Genomic DNA, 21,868 nt, shown 5'->3' on the forward strand with positions numbered 1-21,868 from the left:
GGGAGGAGGGTGCTGGATATATACAATATATAATCCTTGAAATCCCTTCTTCCTTCTGTAACATTAACGTTTAAATAATGATAGTTCTTAGATCAGTGATTTTATTACAGCAGCCCAGACTCCCCGTTGGTGTAAACTGATCTGGCTCCAGTGCAGTCAATAAAGCAACCCAGATTTACACCCATTTGAGGACCTTACCCACAATGTCAGAGAGATGCTTCAGTAATCTAAAATATTTGTTAAAGTTTTGCTGCCATTAAAGTTGGTAATGTGGTTCTCTCCAAACAAAAGTGTTTTGGGGCCATATGGCTGCATGGGCATCTAATATGAAGCAAGTGACTCAATCTGATCCATACAGGAAATGCAATTAACCAGCTTAAAGTGTTGTTGATTAGGAGTCACTGCTATAAGAACCTGATCCAAATCCCATTGAAGTTAATGAAACTATGGCCATTGACTTCAGTGGACTTTAGATCAGGCCCTAAACATGCAAATTTGTATTCACAAATTTAGTCACTTTTCCGATTAGCCATTCAGAGATGGTCAAATGAACACTCCTTTTGCTAAAGATATTCTGGAAGAAAAAAAACTCAAGATTTTATTTCCAAGCATACAGCAAAATACTCAGTAATCAAGTGGAACCTGCTTTGAGTCAGAGTGTCCGTATGTTGAACAGCTCTTGCGGAGCAGCACAGAAGCGTCTTAATTGCTGCTTGTCTATACACATTTGCACAAAGCACCCATCATTAAAAACTTTGACAATCTGAAGATATCTGCATGCTGTTAGGCATAGGTGTTGGTTTAAGCACTGAATATATTCTCACCTAGGGATCTCACACATTTTATATGTTACATTTATATCTTATCATGTAACACCCATGAGATTAAATGTATTGGTCTTTTTAATCCTTTAAATTACAGGAACCTTCAGAGTTTTAAAACAGCTAAGAGGAGCTCTTCACTGAGTCCATTTGTATTTATAAATATAACACAGGGCAGGTTTACAGAATCCATTTGCATGTGTGTGTGAGAGAGAAAAAAAAATCTCTTCTTTTTCTGTGCTAGAAAGGTAAGGGACAAACTCATTGAGATACATCTTTTTTATTCCTGAAGAGCTCCATACATCAATGCCTGTCAGAGCTAAACAGGGATTCATGATGCCTAAAAAGGCCTCTAAATCAACAGAAGTCCAGTAGCTATGGTCCACTGAGAGTATACAGGCCTTGGGGGTTTTTCCCCTCCCATGCCACCCTTTGGAGTGGTCTGTTACTTTTCCCATTGGTCTGCCTTGAAGATATGGGGCCAAATTTGGCACCAACTTGCATCCCAATGGAATTCATTTGGTATCAGTGAGACTGCGTGTTGTGCAATGCAGCTGTGGGTTAGTGTGTGTCTGTGACAGAAAGGAACCATTGATGGTTCACTTCTCTGTGTCAGCAACTTGTCAGACCTGACATACTCACTACACCAAACACTGTTGTCATGATATAGATTCAAAAGGTGGCACGTCATACATCACTGGAAAACTAATAATTGACTGGTCGCTAATATTCTTGGGTAATGTATGTCCAGGGATTGTACAGAGAGTTATGGCTTTATGTTAGAACTAAAACAATGCGTAGTGTACAAGCAATGCCTAAACCCAGTCTACCCTAAAAAAGGAACATGTATTTGTTTGTCTGACCAGTCTGATTCTCAGGCAGAGACAATGAAGGTACATTTACATAAAAGGTAAAGCCATCAACCTAGTGAATGGGGAAAATAGTCTCTTATGGGGGTCTGAACCTTAAATGATAAGCAATTGAATCAACTGCTTGAAGACAATGTTACTGTATTATAAAAAGTGTGTCAAGTAAAGTCTTTTATGAAAGCTAATAACACACTGGCTTTTCATATCACTGTCAAATGTAGGATTAACACTATATGAGGAATTATGAATACTCACTGATACTGTGCTTTAGAGTCTGTTACCAAACTAAGGAAGAGAAACAGGTTCTCTCCCATACAGGAGGGAGGGCAGCTATCTACCCATCTCCAGTAAAATTAAGTAAGGTGTGACCAAAAGCAATAGAAGCGCCATTTACACACGAACCTGCAGGGGGATGGTGAGTCCACGGGAAGCAAAGAACAGCATGAAGTCACCTTGACCCTGGAGACAAAATAGTAAGTTTGGGAGATATAAAGAAAGAGAAGAAACCATGTTGGCCTCCATCACTCAATGGATACAAAGGCCCAGAGCTCTTGCAGGGTGAGAAAGATGTTTCCTTCAACTAGGTGGGTTGAAGCCTTTGGGAATAGAAAACTGGCAAGAAAACTACCTTGAACAAAAGGTTGCAAGCTGCTGAAGGAAAGTCTTCACCATTAGAAAGCATATTTTTACTTTTGTTTGTAACCCTAACTGTTTTCCTTCTACTTGGTATCACTTAACCTATGTCCTTTTGTTAATAAACCAATTGAATACTGTGCTTGAAGGGAAGGCTGTATTTACCCGTTAGAGTAATAAGCTGTAATGTGTTTGTGACTCTTTAAAGGTGCAAAGGAACCTCATTACTTCTCTGAGTGGTCCAGGAGAGGGTGGACAATTCAGGCAGACACGTCTGGGGTCACTGGGCCAGCGGTAACCAAGGCTGGTGGAGACCAGAGTATGGCAATGATTTAACAAGTAGGTTGCTAGGTCGGAGGTTGCTGACCCCGGGCTACTCAACACACAAAAACTCAGTGCATGTTTGTATGTTAGCTGGGAGTGTACAGACAAGAAGCTACAAATATATCAAGATTCATTAGATCAAACAGTGAGCTCTGCCTAGTGCAAAAAACACACATGGAAGTATTGTCCTTAATAAAGAAAACTGAAAAGTTACTAGTGAGCTGGAGAAGAGAAAAGATATGGGGACACAATGGGCTCTGGACAACATTTATGGTTTCCTCTGAAGCATCATGCTTTGCTCACTGTTTGGATAGGATATCAGCCTATACAAAACATGTGCCTCAGTGAAGCAGACCATATATTCAAAGATTATATCCCAAATCAGAATCTACAAGAAATCAGCCTGAGGAACTCAGCCAGGTTCTGGCTTTTCTAGGCTTCAATTCTGCACCAAGCTTCCTGTGGGGAGACTTTGCACCCAGATGGAGCCCCATGGAAATCAAGGTAATGGACGTGCATAATACACATAACCAGATAACCAACCCAGACAGCCAGAGGTCTTCGCCACAGGAGAAGGGAACCTACATTTCATTCCATCTACATTTCATTATTATAACAATGATGCTGATGACATTAAACAAGCATTCAGCATTTATGCTATTGAATTCAACTTTTAAATTCCTGAAGATACACTTCTTGAAGCTCCCAGTCTCTACCCTCTATGAAGACTTCAAGCCATATTCTCTCATGTCATCAGAAACCTTCTCAGGCCCCTTGGGTTAGCATCAGGACAGGTCACCAAGGGGACTTTCAGGGAGACTGAAATGTGGCAAACAAAAAAGAATAAAAATAAATACTTTTTCACTCAACACTTAACGGTAGAACTCTGCCACAGGATGTTGCTGAGGCCAAGAACTTTGATTCCAAGAAGGACTGGATATTTATATGCATAACAAGAATATCCAGGGTTTAAATATTTAATGAAAAATATTTTGGAAGGGATAGAAACCTCATGCTTCAAGGCTTAAGCCAATTTCTAACTATTAGGGGTTAAGACGAGAACTTATTAGAGGACAGATGATCCCACATCTGCCTACGTGGGGTTCTTGCATCTTACTTTGAAGACTCTCATGTTGGCCACTGTCAAAAACAGGATATTGGACGAGATGGGCCCCAGGTCTGATCCAACCTGGCAAACACTAAACACTGATTCCAGGTTTGGAGGACTGAGAAAGATAGCACAGAGCAAGTGCTTGTCTGAAATTTCAGAAGTATCCGTGGCTTGTGGAATAGACTAGGCTCTCACCCTAACCTCACCATTGCCTGGACCATAACTGAATATACTTCTGACTCTGTACCATACCATCAGCCTCATACCATACTAAGGAGTGGAATAGACTATTGCATTTTCTTTTGGGAGAAACTCAAGAAGAATGCAATTCAGTTTTGACCAAATGAGTGGAAATAGCAGCTAAGAGTGAAGGATTTCCCCTGGCTCTGTCTGACAGAGATCCACAGCAGTTCTGTTTACACTGTCACCATTGGCAGCTGTAACATATTAACAGAAGTTCTAGAGGCTCAGAATGGAGGATTACAGCCTCCACAGAGATTTGTAGTTCAGTGCAACCACAAAAATATCAAAGCAGAGGAGGTAACTTTCATGAGGAATTGTTCTGATAATGTTCCATCACTCAGAGGCTGTAGCTAAAGCGTGATGGCTGGAGACCATTTAAGAACTGTAAGCAAGCAATCTCAGAAGAAGTTGGGATTCTTAAAACCCAGGTTTACCAAAGCTCTGAATAAGGACAAGTTACCATCTGGAAGTTACAGTGAAAGGCAATTTCTAAGGTAGATCATCTGCAGGATAACGAGATGCCACTATGAAAATAATGAATGTCACATTCAATCAGTGACTCACTTGGCCTATGAAGCAATCAAAAGAGACTTGGTGCTGGCATGGTGCAGTGAGTTATGTGTCTACACTCCCACCTTTGCTCCCACTCACACAAGAAATTGTTAACATCAGCCTCTGCTTACAATATTTCCCTACCAGTGTCTGGAGAGTAAGAGTCCCTAATTTATCTGATCTTTTTTCCTGATATGAATCTTAGAAACATTATTAGAGATCATGAAATCATTACACCAAGATCTTTGCCACTTACGTATAATGTTCTATAAGCAACGTGCAAAATCATCTTCCAAGAGGTACAAAAGGGAGAATAATAGAAATAAATATTCCCCTTTATGTAAATCTTTTTCTCAAAGACCCTTTAAGGGCTTGTGTACATATCATAGTGTACAAATCTACTGAAACACATCTATCCTCCTTTGGGTTTGGCATAGCAGCCAGCTAATGATACTTACCTCCTTTGTACGTCACTTTGAAATACAGGGATGAAAAGTGCTAAATAAAAGAGAGTTAGGAAATAGTTTTGTTAAGCTACGAACAGACCACTGCACAGTGAAGGAAGGTGGTTTTGGCCAAAGCCACCAGGGAAAACTGCTAACTTTTTAATAGAAGTGCTGTGGGATCTTTAATCTTCATTGCCAGATTCCTCACAAAGTCTTCTCCAGATCAAAATTATGCTAATTTGAACTCTGCTTTCTTCCACTGAATGCTACTCATAAAACATACTCTGTGCTGCTTTCCTATGTACCTATTGCTTGCTGTTTTCAAATGATCTAAACTAACTTACAGTATGTAAGGATGGCCATACTGGGTCCACAAATGGTCAATGTAGCCCAATATCCAGTCTTCCATCAGTGGCTGGGGCCAGATGCTTCAGAGGAAATGAACAGGAAAGGGCAATATTCGAGTGATCCGTCTCATCATCCACTCCCAGCTTCTGTCATTCAGAGGCTTAGAGACACCCAGAGCATGGGGATGCATCCTTGCCACCCTGTCTAATAGCCATTGATGGATCTATACTCAATGAACTTGTCTAATTCTTTTTTTAACCCAGTTATAGTTATGGCCTTCACAACATCTCCTGGCAACAAGTTCCACAGGTTGACTGTGCATTGTGTGAAGTACTTCCTTATGTTGTTTTAAAACTGCAGCCTATTAATTTCACTGGGTGACCCCTGGTTTGTGTGTTATGTGAAGGGGAAAATAACACTCTCTAGTCACTTTCTCCACACCATTCATGATTTTGTAGACCTCTATCATATCCCCTCATAACCATGTCTTTTCTTAACTGAATAGTCCAATTATTTTTAGTTTCTCTTCAGATGGAAGCTGTTCCATACCTCTAATCATTTTTGCTGCCCTTCTCCATATTTTTTCTAATTCTAATATATCTTTTTTGAGAAAGAATGACCAGAACTGCATGCAGTTTTCAAGATATGGGTGCACCATGAATTTATATAGTGGCATTATGATATTTTTGTCTTATCTATTCCTTTCCTATTAGTTCCTAACATTCTGGAAACAGTAAGGCTTCTGGCATGAGTCTTTTCAATATATAAGTGGGTGGAATACTGAAGAAACTGTAGCTGTGGCAAAACCCCTTAAAATGTACTCGAAGTGAAGCCTGATAGCTGTGCAATAGTCTTCCAAGAGAATTCATGGCTGATGGCTACTTTTCACCTTTAAAACAGCTAAAAGTTTATTTTTTCTGTCTCTGCTAACACCAACATTGATATACAGTAGATAAGTCCTTAAATATGGAGTAACATGTCACTTTCTAATAATTAAATATCTTATTGTGTTAATCTTGCCTCTAAATGAGTTTGAATGCTATTATAAGCAGGATGCTGATATTGGATGAATCTGGAATAGATTTGCTCCTCAGTGTAGAGTATGCCACTTCTATGGAGAATATTTAATTTTTTCTTTCAACACTACAATCATCCCTAATAGTGTAAAATTATAATTAGGCAGGCCAACAAATTGAAGAGCAACTAGCAAAAAGCCTAAAAATAACAGCAAACATGTGAGTACATCAGAAGCAGAAAGCCTGCCAAACAATCAGTGGGGCCACTGGACGATCAAGGTGCTAAAGGAGCACTCAAAGAAGAAGAGGCTGTTGTGGAGAAGCTAAATGAATTCTTAGCATCAGTCTTTACTGCAGAGGATGTGAGAGATTCCAATACCTGAGCCATTCTTTTTAGGGGAGATGTCAATAGAGGTGGAACAAATTGATAAATTAAAGAGTAACAGGTGACCAGGACCAGATGTTATTCACCAAGAGTTCTGAAGGAACTCACATATGAAATTGCATAACTGCTAAACTAGTGCTTAAATCAGCCTCTGTACCAGATGACTAGAACGTAGCTAACGTAACGCCAATTTTCAAAAAAGGCTCCAGAGGCAATCCTGGAAATTACAGGTCGGTAAACCTACCTTAAGTACCAGGCAAACTGGTTGAAACAATGATAAAGAACAGAATTATCAGACACTTTGATGAGTGCGATATGTTGGGGAAGAATTAACATGGCTTTTCTAAAGGGAAATCATACCTTACTAATCTGTTCAAATTATATGAGGGGGTAAACAAGCATGTGGGCAAGAGTGATCCAGAATATCACTTGCACTTCCAGAAGGTCTTTGACAAGGTACCTCACCAAAGGCTCTTAAGCAAAGTAAGCTGTCATGGGATAAGAGTGAAGGTCCTCTCATAGATCAGTAACTGGTTAAAAGATAGGAAACTAAGAATAGGAATAAATGGTTGGTTTTCACAATGGAAAATGGTGGGGGCCCTCCAAGGGTTTGTACTGGGACCTGTGCTGTTCAACATATTCATAAACTATCTGGAAACAGGAGTAAACAGCGAGGTGGCAAATGTTGCAAACGATACAAAATTACTCAAGTTAGTTAAGACCAAAGCTGATCATGGAGACTTGCAAGGGATGTCCTAAAACTGGATAACTGGGCAACAAAATGGCAGATTGAATTCAGTGTTGATAAATGCAAAGTAGTGCACACTGGAAGGCATAACCCCAACAACACAGTAAATCCTCACTTAAAGTCGTCCCGGTTAACATTGTTACGTTGCTAATCAATTAGGGAACATGCTCATTTAAAGTTGCGCAATGCTTTCTTATAACGTCGTTTAGCAGCTGCCTGCTTTGTCCACTACTTGCAGAAAGAGCAGCCCATTGGAGCTAGCTGGTGGGGTCTTGAAGCCAGGGTGGACCGGCAGCACCCGATCAGCTCCCTGCTCCCCTAAGTTCCCTGTGTGGCAGCCGCCCAGCAGGCTATCAGTTGCCAGACAGTTCAGCTGTCCCTCCCTCCACTGCTATGTTCTGCTCTTGCCCTCTGCCTTGGAGCTGCTCCCAGGAGCCTCCTGCTTGCTGTACGAGGGTGTGTGTGTATGTGTGTGTGTGTGCGCGCAGAGGGGGGCTGTCAGGGTGTCCCCCTTCCCTGTACTCCTGCCCTCCGCTTACCTCATCTCCAAAGAGTGGGGTGGGGGGAGACAGGGCTCAGGACGGAGGGAGCATGCTGGCAGAAGCAGCTGTCTCAACTTGCTGATCTACTTTAAAAGGCAATGTACTTAGAGTGGGGTCAGCATACTTAAAGGGGCAATGCGCATCTCTCTCTCACACACAGGGTGTGTGTCTCGGTCTGCCATGCTGTCTCCCCTCCCTCCATTTGTGCTGCCTTCTAGAGTGTGAGGCTATATTAAAAACAATGTGTTAACCTGTGAGGGTTCAGCTGTTCTAGTTCATCATTTTGCAGTAAGGCATTCCCTAGGAAATATCCCGCCCTCTGACTTCACCACTTCAACCAAGTTTCACAATCATCATTGCTGTGTACAGTATTAAACTGTTTGTTTAAAACTTATACTGGGTATGTGTGTGTATACACACACACACACACACACACACACACACACACACACACACACACAGAGTCTTTTGTCTGGTGAAAAAAATTTCCCTGGAACCTAACCCCTCCTCCCATTTACATTAATTCTTATGGGGAAATTGGATTCACTTAACATCATTTTGCTTAAAGTCGCATTTTTCAGAAACATAACTACAACATTAAGCAAGGAGTTACTGTACACACAAAATAATGAGGTCCAAACTTTCTATTATCACTCAGGAAAGAGATCTTGGAGTTGTTGTGGATAGTTCTCTGAAAACATTTCTCTCAAAGTGCAGCAGTAGTCAAAAAAGCTACCAGAATGGTAGGAACTGCTAGACTTATGTTCCCAACTCAGTCTTCTGTTCTCCAGACTAAACACACATTTTTTTCAAATCTTTCCTCATAGGTCATTTTTTTTAGATCTTTTATTGTTTTTGTTACTCTCCTCTGGATATTTGAGTTTGTCCTCATCCTTCCTGAAATGTGGCTCCCAGAACTGGACACAATATTCCAACTGAGGCTTTATCAAAATGGAATAGAGCGGAAGAATTATTTCTTCATGTCTTGCTTACAATACTTCTGCTAATACATCTCAGAATGATGTTCGCTTTTTTTGCAACAGTGTCTTACTGTTGACTCATGTTTAGCTTGTGATTCACTATGACCCCCAGATTCCTCTCCACAGTACTCCTTCCTAAGCAATCATTTCCCATTTTTATGTGTGCAACTGATTGTTCCTTCCTAATTGGAGTACTTTACATTTGTCCTTATTGAACTTCATCCTATTTCAGACCATTTCTCCAGTTTGTCCTGATCATTTTGAATTTTAATCCTATCCTCCAAAGCACTGGCAACCTCTCCCAGCTTGGCATTGTCCACAAATTGTATAAGTGTATTCTCTATGCCATTATCTAAATCAGTGGTGCCCAACTTTGCTATACAGGAGGGCCACATAAACATAAGCACAAACTTCTGTGGACCAAACAGATTCTACCTATTTTAATAAGATTTAAAATATAAATCAATATAGGTGACTTTAAGTTCAGCTTGTTTTGTATGTATTTAGACAGAAACAAGCTATGTACACTATTGTATATTTACACACTTGTATAAACTGAAGTAAACACAATGATAAAGTGCTAATGAACTGGCCGTTAGTAAATTGTGTTGAAGTAGACTGTGGGCCTTATGAAATGCTCTGGTGGGCTGTTTACGGCCCACAGTCGTAGGTTGGGTACCCCTGATCTAAATCATTTATGAAGATATTGAACAGGATTGATCCCTGTAGGACTGTACTTAATATGCCTTTCCAGCTTGACTGTGAACCATTGATAACTACTCTCTGGGAACGGTTTTCCAACCACCTAGAGGTGCCCCTATCCACAAGACTTGTTACCCTGTCAAAGGAAGCTATTAGGTTGGTCTGACATGATTTGTTCTTGACATATCCATGCTGACTGTTACTTACCACCTTATTATCATCTAGGTGCTTGCAAGTTGATTGTTTATTTGCTCCATTAATTTTCTGAGTACTGAAAGCTCACTGGTCTAATTCCCCAGGTTGTTCTCATTCCCTTTTTTATAGATTGGCACTATATTTGCTCTCTTCCAGTTCTCTGGAACCTCTCCCGTCTTCCATGAGTTTTTCGAAAATGGCTAATGGTTCAGATATCTCCTCAGTTAGCCCTTTGAGCATTGTTGGTAAAAGCTGAAACAAAAGAGTTATTGTGCACGTCTGCCATTTCCACATTTTCCATTATTGCCCCTCCAGATTGAATAACGGGCCTACCCTGTCTTTGGTCTTCCTCTTGCTTCTAATATATTTGTTTGTATATATTTGTTGTTACCCTTTATGACTTCAGCTAGTTTAATCTCATTTTGCACCTTGGCCTTTCAAATTTTGTCCCCACATGCTTGTGGTGTTCTTTTAATATTCATCCTTTGTAATTTGACCTAGTGTCACTTTTTATAAGACTCTTTTTTGAGTTTCAGATGATTGAAGATCTCCGGAATAAGCCACGATGGTCCCTTGCCATACTTCCTATCTTTCCTACACAGTAGGATAGTTTGCTTTCATGTCCTTAATAATGTCTCTTCGAAAAACTGCCAATTCTCTCAGAACTGTTTTTTCCCCTTAGACTTGCTTCCCATTGGATCTTACCTTCCAACTGAGTTTTGTAAAGTCTACTCTCTTGAAATCCATTATGTTTATTCTGCTGTTTTCTCTCCTGCCATTCTTCAGGATCATGAACTCTATCATTTCATAACCACTTCACCCAAGCTGCCTTCCACTTTCAAATTCTCATCAGTTCTTCCCATTTTGTTAAAGTTAAATCTAGAACAGCCTCTCCCCTAATTGCTTTCTCCACCTTCTAAAATAAAAAATTGTCTCCAATCCATTCCAAAAACTTCTTGGATCATGTGTGTCATGCTGTATTATTTTCCCAATAGATGTCTGGGAAGCTGCAGGCCCCCATCATCACTGCTTTGGATGATTTTATTAGCTCACCCATCCCTTCTTCTTGGCTAGGTGGTCTGTAGTAGGCCCATATCGTGACATCACCCTTGTTTTTTTATCCCTTTTATCAGAGACTTTCAACAACTCCATCTCCTATTTCCAACCTCAGTGCATGTGTATACAGCTTTTTTATACAAGGCAACGCCCCCACCCGTTTTTCCCTGCCTGTTCGTCTTGAGCAAGCTGCACTATGACATAGTTGGCATCACAGAGGCTTGATAGGATAATACAACTGAATGGAATAGTTCTGTATGACTATTCCAGTCATGTGTATTATCCCACCAAGTCTCTGTGATGCCAACTACGTCATAGTTGTGTTTATTCACTAGTATTTCTAGTTCTTAATGCATACTCATGTATTAGTCTTTCCACCATGTATTTTGTGTCTGTAGGAGATTTACACTAGATTAGACTCCATCTTGAAAGATGTTGAACTACCTCCAATGAGGTGCTCAGCATTGTCAATGCTAAGTGAAGTCAGTGCCAGTAGGTTTCCAGCACCTTAGAGGTTTAGGTGATTAGTTTGCTTTCTGTGTGTTTTTTTCTAAATCCTGGCATTGAGTGGGATTTCCCCTTTGGTCCCCCACTCCCAAACCGAATGGTCACCAAGAACTTGTTTGCGAATATTTTACCTTTGTAAAGTGCCAGGGCTGGATGCTGCCAAAGTATCTGAAGGAGAGAAAGAAAATCTCACAGATTCCACAGTCAATCTAGCAGGAAATGTAGGAAGCTTTCCCACAAACCAGCTTCCACACAGCATTTAAATAAAAACAAACACATACATTTTTAACTACTACTTTTTTGACATCTTTATCCCAGAGAGAGGTAACAGAAATTTTCAGTGCTGACCTCTGTGCTAAGCCAGACTCTGAACTGAGACTGTGACAGACATCAGCAATAAAAACCCAATCCTAGAAACACGTTTGTGAACTTCAAATATCATGGGCAAAAGATTTTTGCCCATGTTAGCAGCCTTTTCATGCATTAAACGGCACACAGAGATGGATTGTGGTAGCAGATAAGGCAAATACTTGCACACAGCATTGCCTTTGCCCAGCTGTAGCATGCTGTAATTAAGGCCCTTCCCTGTCTAAGGCCAGATTCATAAAGAAGAGTTATTTTAGTATTTGAATGTAAATGAATAAATGGAATTTCCATCCCCTAACCTTTGGAAGTAGAGAATAAGTGGTTCTAGGCACAATTAATTAATTTAATTATTTCTAGGAAATCATTATTGAGTCTATGTATTTATAAAAAGCTGGAATTTATGCACACTGTGCAACTCAGTATTTCAATGTATATCAGGGCAATTTGATCTTTCTGCATTTGGCTGGTTTCCTCGAGTCTTTCTGCAGAACCAAATCCTGCCTAGCCCTTTGTGGGTGCACAGGAGTTGTGGGGAGGCCTAAGGGGCTATGTCATCATGTCCCTACACATCTACAGCCCCTCTCTCATTTAGACAACTAAATCGATGGTGAGATTTTCTGAGGAGTTCTGCATGTTGGGTGTACGCTAGATGTTGAGTCTTTTGAAAATTCAACCACAAGTGTCACAGTGGGAACTGTGGGGTGCTGAACACTTAAAAATTTGGCCCACCAGACATAGTTGCAGTCTCTCTGCCCCCTCACTTGTTTTCCTGAGGCACAAGTAGGCCTGAAGGGGTAGATAGGAAGTGGGGCTATGGACTCATCCTCTCTTCTCTGCAACAGCCTACATCAAGTGCAGTAAGCTGCACCATGTGAAGGAGTATAGCAGTGGATGGACTCCTCTGTGCACCATGGAGCTCACATGGGGTTTGGTCTCTTGGGGATCTCTCTTTCTTTGCTCCCTTTGGAGTTGTGGCATTGTGCTAAAACTCTCCCCTCCTGAGGCTCCACATGGCTGCAGTGCTTACTTTGAACAGTTGTGCAAGTGGCTACCACCCTTCTCTCTGACTGCTGAAATGCACCCATCTCTTGAGGCAATTCCTGCCTATTTCAGTTTGCAGCATTTGGTATCACTAGGATTTTCTTCTCCTTTGTCACTTTCCCCCTTGCACATGCACGATTATTGCTATATGAAATGCCTGCACTGTCCATTAGTGAGACAGTGCTGTGTTCCCACTGCAAATAGAGGCTTCAAAACAAGCAAACCCCAGTAATTCAGAGAGATGGAGACTTTTAGCCAGTTAGAAGGAGATTGCCTAGAGTTTGTTAGATGTTTGTCTGCATGTGTGTGTTCTCCCTGTATGCAGCCCATAGCATGGCACCATGGTGTAGACATGGCCTAACTCGAGACAATATAGAATTTGACCCCAGCTATATCTATGCAGGGTCAGTGCATAAATCTACTGGGCTAGCTGGCCTACGTTTAGAAGATACTGCAACACATTAGAATGCATTCAAAGGTGCCAATTATATTTAAAAGTTCAGAGATGTTTCTTGAAATAATGCCCTTCTGACCTCCCAAAACATAGTCATAGGAGAATCTCAACACTTTCCAGAATAATTCTCTCAGCGATGCTTCTGTTTGAGTCTGGCAGAGGTACGTCTGTTGCTTTCATTAACATACAATCTGTAAACCAGATTTTTGCCTTGTTTGTTATGAGACTAAGAAAAAACACCTCTTTCCCACGTATTTTCTTCTAAATATTACATCTGGAATAAGTGAGAAACTTGTTCAAATATTTCCAATTATTTGGACAAGAACATTAGAGTGATGAAGTCCATTCTAATTATTTCATCCAGTACAGAAGTGATGATATAATTGCAAATGACAAAACAGTTATAAATGTACAGTCAGAGCTCTCAATAAATTACTACTTTGTGCAGAAAACATATGGTTGCCATAACTGAGTAGTTAGCTTTTTTAAGGTGGCCATCATCTTGTGCTTGTTCAACAGGTTATGGTGAAAAGAGCTTGGAGGGCTCCATACAGGCACCAGGGAAAAGCAACCACAACATTAAGGAGACAATCTCAGTTAATTGGGGCTAATTGACAACTGCAATGAGTCCCAGGGAGGACAAGTACAAACTGGGCCTGAAGACAATATTCTCTCACTCCTAGAATTGCTGTCTCCTAGTCAAGGTTGAGTTGGATCCACAGGACAGCTACAGGGAAAACATACATTTGTTACTACAGTAATTCAAATATCACTGGGGGAGGGGGTCACTGCCTTGTTCTTCTTCCTGGATGCACTGTCTCTCCATCTCAGTACTAGTTCCACAAGCACTGGAGTAGCCCTTCTTTCCTGTTCCATGAAGTTACATGATCTTTTACAGAACCCACCTGCTTTACAACATCCACTTCTTCAAATCCTTTCATTCAGTGGCTCCATTGCCTGGGTAAAAGAGCAGATAGAAAAGGGAGCTGCTCCTAAGCCAGATGGAGTCAAGCCCATTCAAATAACACAGCTTTTCAAATGGCTCTCACGCTTGCAGCCGCCACACGGTGAATGAAAGCTACTCAGTAACTGGAGTTCTCTCTCTGAAAAGACTGTGTTTGCAGAGCCACACTTCAACAAGTTACATCTCATGAGTAGGGCCCTATCAATTTCATGGCCATGAAAAATGTGTCATGAATCGTGAAATAAGCCCTTCCCCATGCAGCCTGCTCTCCCCCTTGCTGCTGGGAGCACCCCAGTCAGGGGACTCCTCGCTGCAAGTCCCAGGTGGACTGGGGAGAGAGAGGACTTATCCGTCCCCTGCATGGCCACTATCACTCTCAGGGGGAGACCAGACCCACTTCGAAGAGCCTCCCCCTGCTGCAGGAAGCTCCAGCAGCTGGAAGAGACTTGTGGAGGTGGGTCCAATATCCCCGTCCTGCTGAAGATTCCAAAAGATTCATGAACAATCTATTTCCAGATGCTATGGACTAGTAAGTGACCCAGACAGGCACCCTAACCAGCACTGGAACCATTTGCTCCTATTGCAAGAGACAGGAATGGCTGAGTAAATTGCACACCTTTGAGAATTATGACTGCATGAAACCAACACATCAGAGAATCTCTGACTGACTGTAGGGAAGACAAGAGAGATCTGAGACTGAATTAACTGTATGAAAAGTAACTCCTGTGCAAAAAGCCATTGGCCCAATGACTGAAAGAAAAAAGCCCTGATTGTTCCCATGGGATTGAATGCTTCCTACAAACACTGATTTTTGGAGCTGTCCTTGGACCATTCCTAAATGAACACAAAAGTCCTGCTGGAATCCAGAATCACTTCTATCAATACCAAAGTTCAACTGGAATCTGAAACTGAATTCTTCCGTCAGCGCCAATTCTGTTTTACTGAACATGGATCTATGCAGGCAGCAAGCTTTGTTGGTCAGTGCAAGTGGTCAGAAGGGTGTATGGCTCCATCTCCTCTTCATTCCCTCCCTATCCCTTTTTGAGCAGATAGCACCTCCAACCAAGCATCACCCAACTCTGCTAACACAGACCTACTTAAACATTTAAAAGAGGCTAAATTCTGCTCGGATACGAGGGTAAATCCATTGCCTTCAGTGCAATTGCCCAGAAATTGGCCAGTTAGGGTTTTGTTTTGATTAACAGAACCAGTTTTAGACTATCCATCCAGTGAATACTTCTTGTTGCTAAAAGATAGGGATTTTTTAAAAAAAAATGAACAGAGACACACTGTGGCACCAGGGAGAATTCTGGTGCTTTGTTTTATTGTGCATCTCAGAAGAATTGTGCCCTGCAACAGAATTCATTTGTGCTAGAGCAGTGATCCTCAAACTGTGGGGTGCACCCCTTAGGTGGGTGCAGAGGCATGTTCGGCAGGGCCTGGGTCAGCTCTCACAGGGAGCAGGGAGGGAGCGACACCCAGCTCCACTCCCAGCCCCACTCAGCCCTCATTCCCTCTCCGCTCCCAGGGCAGTTCCGCCTCTAGCCCCAAGTCCTCCCCTATTCCCAGATCTGCCCCCAGCTCCACCTTCAGCCCAAGCTTCTCTGCTGAGCCAACTATGCAGTAATGTGTGTGGAGGGGGGATGACAGGAAAAGTTTGGGCATCACTGTGCTAGATTAATTTAATTAGTCATTGATGATGATGGTTTTGTTTCTTTCCGATAATCACATCTTCTACTGGCATTGTTCTATTTTCCACAGACAAACAAGTCTCTCTCCACTTGCATTTTCTCTTACCCAGTGCTCTCTCCTGGAGATTGGGTGACAGACATCTAGACGCTTGGCTTTGATCTACGGGTGATCACAAAGGTCGGTGAAGTTGTTGGACATGCTGTCTGCCTTCCATTCAGGCTAAATGAGTGTACAATTAAATGCCCTTTTGGTTAGTGAGAGCTGGAAGCCACCACCAAAGGACTTGACTGAACACAAACGCAGAGTCTGTGGTCTGATTGTTATTGCTGCTGTGTGCATGTTTGAGTCAGAAACAGCCAAAAGAGTGAAAAGCCCAGGAGACAGCAAGAGAAGCCCTTGTAACATGAACCTGAGAGAAAGCTAAGAGAGATCATAAGAAGGCAGCCCGCCTGAGATGCCCTCCTGCAGCAAGCCATGGACCTACACGTGCATCTGACTCAGTTTCTCCTCAATCCAACCATAAAAAGAACAAAGTCTCTCCCGCTGTCCACTCAAAATACCACTTCTGGGTATAATTTATTCACAAACATCTAAAATAGTCCATAGAACCCTCATAACAAAGCTGTTCTTCCCAATTCCCACAGTAAAACAGAGAAATGTACAGCAATTTTTCAAGCTCCTCACTCACAAGTCCATAAGCACTCGCTCTCAGTTCTTTCCTGTTCTTGTCTCAGAACCTCACTCTCCAGGCCATCCAACTGCTGGGGACCAGTCCCATCACTCTTCCTTCCAAAACACAGTCCATTGACTCAGCCCTCTTCAGCTTCCAGCATTAACTCTCTGGCTCAAGAAGGTCAGCAGACTAACTTCTCCACCGTCTCCTAGCTCTCAGCCCTTTTAAACTTCCAGGACTGACTCTCTACCTCAAGGCAGCTGGCAAACAACCTCTCTGCTACCCTTCTAGCCAGTTCCTCCCTCTTTCCATGGTAGGGTGGCCAGATGTCCAGATTTTATTGGGACAGTCCTGATTTTGGCATCTTTTTCTTATATAGACTCCTATTACCCCCCACTATCTGTCCCAATTTTTCACATTTGCTGGCTGGTCACCCTATTCCATGGAGAGCATGCAGAGCCTCCTACTCTCTGAAGACTCAGTCTCCTCTAGGTAGCTCTTACCTGCCCTTTTCCTTTGTTCCATTCATCTGTGTTCTCAGGTCTCTCCTATTTATATGACTCAGGTGGTCTCTCTTAAAACCCAATTGGAGAGAGCTGATAAGTCAGAGGTGCAGTGGCCTTGCTCTTAAAGGACCAGTGTCACACTCTGAGAAAAAGGTTTTTGGCCAGAGTGCTGATTGGAGAGAGGCTTGAAACTGTGAGCAAACAAACGACCTCCTGTTTGTTCATTCTTTGTATATAAACAGGATTGCATCAAAGACATGCCTGATGCCATCATCATTTTCTCCTTCACCCCCCAAGAGGTGACACTCAATCTCTCCCCCCACCCCTGACTCTCAGTTCATTTCTTATCCTTGTGCTTGGAACAGTTTCCCCGTCTTCGCAAGCAAGAAGTGACCCCTGCTCTTCCTTCAAATTCCTCCTTTTAAACCCACTTCTTTCATTTGACCTTTCAGTACTGATCCTCTCTCCAATAAGGTTTGCTCTGACTTTTGAGCCTTCTTTATCATTTGTATTGAATCACACAGACTGTAATCTCATGAGGCTAGATTGCCAGTTGCTGTAAGTCAGCATCTCTCTACTGAAGTCACTGAACACAGTTGTACACTAGACATACATCAATATAACAACATTACTCAAGGGTGTGAAAAATCCACAGCCCTGAGTGATGTAGTTATAACCGACCTAATCCCCTGTGTAGCCAGCACTGCAGCAGCAGCACTATTCTCTTTATTCCTCTCGTGGAGGTGGAGTACAACCAGTGCTGTAGCCATGGAGATACAGGGCTGTACGTGCCTTGCCAGTGTGGATGGAGAATGAGTTACAGAGCTATAAAACCATTAACAGTGCTGTAACTCTCAAGTGTAGCCAAGGCCTAAAGCACTGCAGCGGTAGAGCAGTATGTGAAAACAAGCCCTCAGGAACCAGTTCTTTGTCTTCTTACAAGTGTCTGAAGTGCTATGCATGTTTATGGTGCTCTACAACAAGATGAAAAGAAACCATTTCCTGGTATTTGGTGTTCACTAGCAATAAGCTTTTGCAAGTTGATGAATACCATTAGTTGTTGCTACAGGTTGTTAGTTAACACACATTTACCTTCTGGCATTCATCAATAACTCAAAGTTGGATAGTGGTGACATTCATCAAGGAGTTTTAAATTCCTTTTCTGTACATCCATTTCACAGAGAAACAGAAACCAACTAACTACATCAATATCTGCCTAATAGCAAGTTGCTTATTTATCCTGGCTTTGTATGATTAGTGTGTTGAAAGATTATCCGACATAAAAACAGTTTCCCTTTTTCCCTAGATCAACAAAGAAACTTATGCAAGCTTTTTTACAAAAGACCCAGTCATACTAATATTGAATCAACCTATTTTTAATTAAAAAATCTGTTATGAATACACACTAGTAAGAGAAAGATAGTATGAAAAACTGTTTCTTGTTTGAATAGTTTAGATGATAATTCTGCAGCAGGAAACTGTTGCATTAATCATTGAAGAACAGCTCACATACAGATCAAAGTATTTGACGTCATCCTCTGACTCCTGATATAGACACAACTAGGCAGCAGCACCAATAGCATACAATGAGCTGGCAAGCGCATAACCATTTGGAGAAGTTCAGAGAGGCACATTAAGCCAGGATATTTTTCAGAAAGCAGTTCTTTGGCTTGGAGACATTCTGGATGTTGTAGTTAAAAGCTTGTTTTCTGATATTTTAATAGGTGAATAAGCAAATGAAAAAAATTCTAGATCTCAGAATAAGATTCTGGATGTAATATTTTTTAAATTTTGTATTGAAATAGTTTACAGTAGGACACAACTTTTTATTTACAGTAATCAGCATAGCTCCATTCACTTCTATACCAGTAGGATCTGGCTCTATGTTTTTCCGCCCACTTATGTTATATAGTATTAGAATTATTTGACCTTTTTATACTTCTGAGATGTTTTGCAGCTGGTTTGGACTGACTAGTCATAAATGAACATTTATGCAATCATGTTAATAGATTCATAGATTATAAGGCGAGATAGGACAGTTGTGATCATCTGATCTGACCCTCTGTAGAATACAAGTCACGGAACTTCCCTGATTTAATCCCTGTTTGAGTTACAACAGATCATTTAGAAAAACATCCCATCTTGATAAAAAAAAATTGCTGGTGATTGAGAATCCACCACAATCCTGGGTAAATTGTTTCAATGGTAAATTACCATCATTGTTAAAAATTTGCACCTTATTTCTAGGCTAAACCTGTTCAACTTCAACTTCCAGCCACTGGATCTTGTTATACCTTTGTCTTTTAGTTTGAAGTGCCCTCTTTCATCATTTTTCCCCCCATGTAGATTGTTATAGGTTGTTATCAAAGGATGCATTTCAGAATCAAGGTATCTAAACGACATGGGCAGATCTAGTCTCATTTACACCAATGTTTTTCCAGAGTAACTATTAACTAAATAGGTTTTACTGGTTGACTAAAAGAGCAAATTAATGCTGGCATTTACACCACAGTTAAAGACATGGACAGCTATTTAAAGATGTAATAAAATAATTCTGAAGTGATGGGTTAGTGTCATCCACTGCTGCACAGAAACAGACGGATGCTGAATATAACTGAGTTGAAATTATTTTATATCTAATATTTTATTACCATATTGCACCAGATAGTGAGGACAAAGGTCCAGATCCTCAGCTGGTATAAATCAGCATTGTTTCATTGTGAGTTACAGAACTGTACTGATTGGAGGATTTGGCCCAGCGTTTTGAAGGGTTTGTTTCAGCACTATTTTGAATTGTAAACACGTTAGTAATTCTTTTTACTGCTGTCCAGCAGCTGGAAAAACTGCACAGCCTGCCATAGCAGAGTTCCCACCGTTTAAGAGCCACAGCAGACCGTTTAAGACAGAATCAAAGTCTAATCAAACTTTGGATCCCCATATACACAAGAGAGGTCTCTCACTCAGCAAATGCTCCTCAGAGTCTGACACTGATTCACACGGATGCCATGTAGTTTTCATGTGACAGCCAGCTACACAAATGTTAAAGTAGCTTCAGATGCCTTATTCACATAGCCAGCCTTTCACCACACCTACACACCACATACAATTAAACATAAAAAGAAACATTCATAGTAAGAGTTAATTTGTACTTGGTTTTGAAAACAACAACATACTACTTGGCCATTTCTCCAAAACCCAAACAAGCAACTTTTCATGTATCAGAAACAGCAGTGAACTTTCCAGCCACAGTATTGCGCTTCTATAGAGCGAGCATTTAGGGGGAATATAATTGTAAACAGATATTGACAGATATAAGACAGAATCTGTGACATACAATCCCATAACCCAACCTTGCTTCAAAAAGGATCTTGGTCAGTTTAAAGCCATGCTGCTATCATTTCTTTGTGAAGTAAGAAACACACCCATTCACAGCTGAGTATTCAGAGTTTCAGCACCACAACTGATGGACAGTGCTTTGATGCTGATTTAGCCAAACTCCTTCCCTCCAGACATACTAAACCCTCATTCTCACACTGCAGCTCATTTTCATTAAACTCCTATGACAAGGGATACTCACATTGTTTTCTGTCAGACAGTCTGCAGATCTGCTAAGGTTCTGCTGTTTCTCTCACTCTCAGCAGCTAGCAAAGATGGCTTTCCAGCTCTGCTTCTGATGCAACCAGTCTCTTAGTATTGTAGGCACTGTTACTGAGATAGGAGTGGTAGGCATAAGCTACTGAGCATGCCTGCACCTCACATCACATGCTAGGAAGTAGAGGAAAGCCACAGATGCATACCCTCTGTAATTCTAGGCAGAATAAAGTCTTAGAGTGACTAATATAAATGGAACTTTCCCCCCAGATGTCTGCATCCTGACTCCTCTAGATTTAATAATAGGGCATTTATTCTCAGCTGTATTGTACATGGAAATTAAGCATATTTCCATCTTTGAATTTATTCAAAGAATTCTTTGTATCTTTTTTCCTTAAACAATGGAAGCATGACTGTTCTATGTCTGTAGTTAAATTATGAGTGTAAAGATCCAACTGACAGATGAACACTGTTGGATTAAGAGAGGGAGAGCATGCATAAATATCAGATAGGTCAGGAAAAAAAATCCCCCAATACAGTATTGGATGGTCCAGAGGCAAATGCAAGACTGGCCCTGACTGGAGACAGGATGCCAGACTAGATGGACCAATTTTTTTTTCTGATCGGGTGCAGCAATAAAGCCAGACTGCAGAGGACTCTCAGCACTTGCCGAAGTACAAGGAAAAATATCTATTTACCTCCACATATGTGCAATTCCTTATGCCTTCCTCTTTTTGCTCCCTCTACTGTGAGGAGTCCCAGATCCTTCTTGAATCCCAGGTGTTTTCCTCTTTGTCAGTGCTTCTCTCTTTGGTTGTCCTCCTAACCATGCAAGTGAATCCCATTCTGGAAGAGAAAGCACAACAAAACATTTAAATCCAGGTCACTCTGTAATCAGATAAAAATATGAAATGGTGCAGAGAGATCATTTAACCAACATAAATCCAGCACTGTCTCCCCATGATGTGAATTTTTGTTTTAGTTGGTGTGTTATCCAACATTCTGTGTAGCCAAATAGAGTCTTTCCACTCACTCTAGTGGGAGCTGGCTCAGAACAGATCTATGCCTGGATAAGGGAAAGTTTTAAACAGTACAAACAAGGG

At 41.3% G+C, this 21,868-nt stretch overlaps 1 protein-coding gene across 1 annotated transcript in view; it reads right to left on the minus strand.

Annotated features, from left to right (window-relative positions):
- LOC127056388 (vesicle-associated membrane protein 2-like) overlaps nt 1-20,859 on the minus strand; it is a 79,241-nt gene extending 58,382 nt beyond the window's left edge. Inside the window, exon 1 of the mRNA XM_050964182.1 lies at nt 20,752-20,859. Coding sequence (XP_050820139.1) covers nt 20,752-20,753 — 2 coding nt within the window. The 5' untranslated portion in view covers nt 20,754-20,859. The remainder of the gene's footprint in view (nt 1-20,751) is intronic.
- Nucleotides 20,860-21,868: the final 1,009 nt, after the last annotated feature.

This window comes from Gopherus flavomarginatus, chromosome 8 (genome assembly GCF_025201925.1).
Source record: "Gopherus flavomarginatus isolate rGopFla2 chromosome 8, rGopFla2.mat.asm, whole genome shotgun sequence".
Taxonomy (NCBI): Eukaryota; Metazoa; Chordata; order Testudines; family Testudinidae; genus Gopherus; species Gopherus flavomarginatus.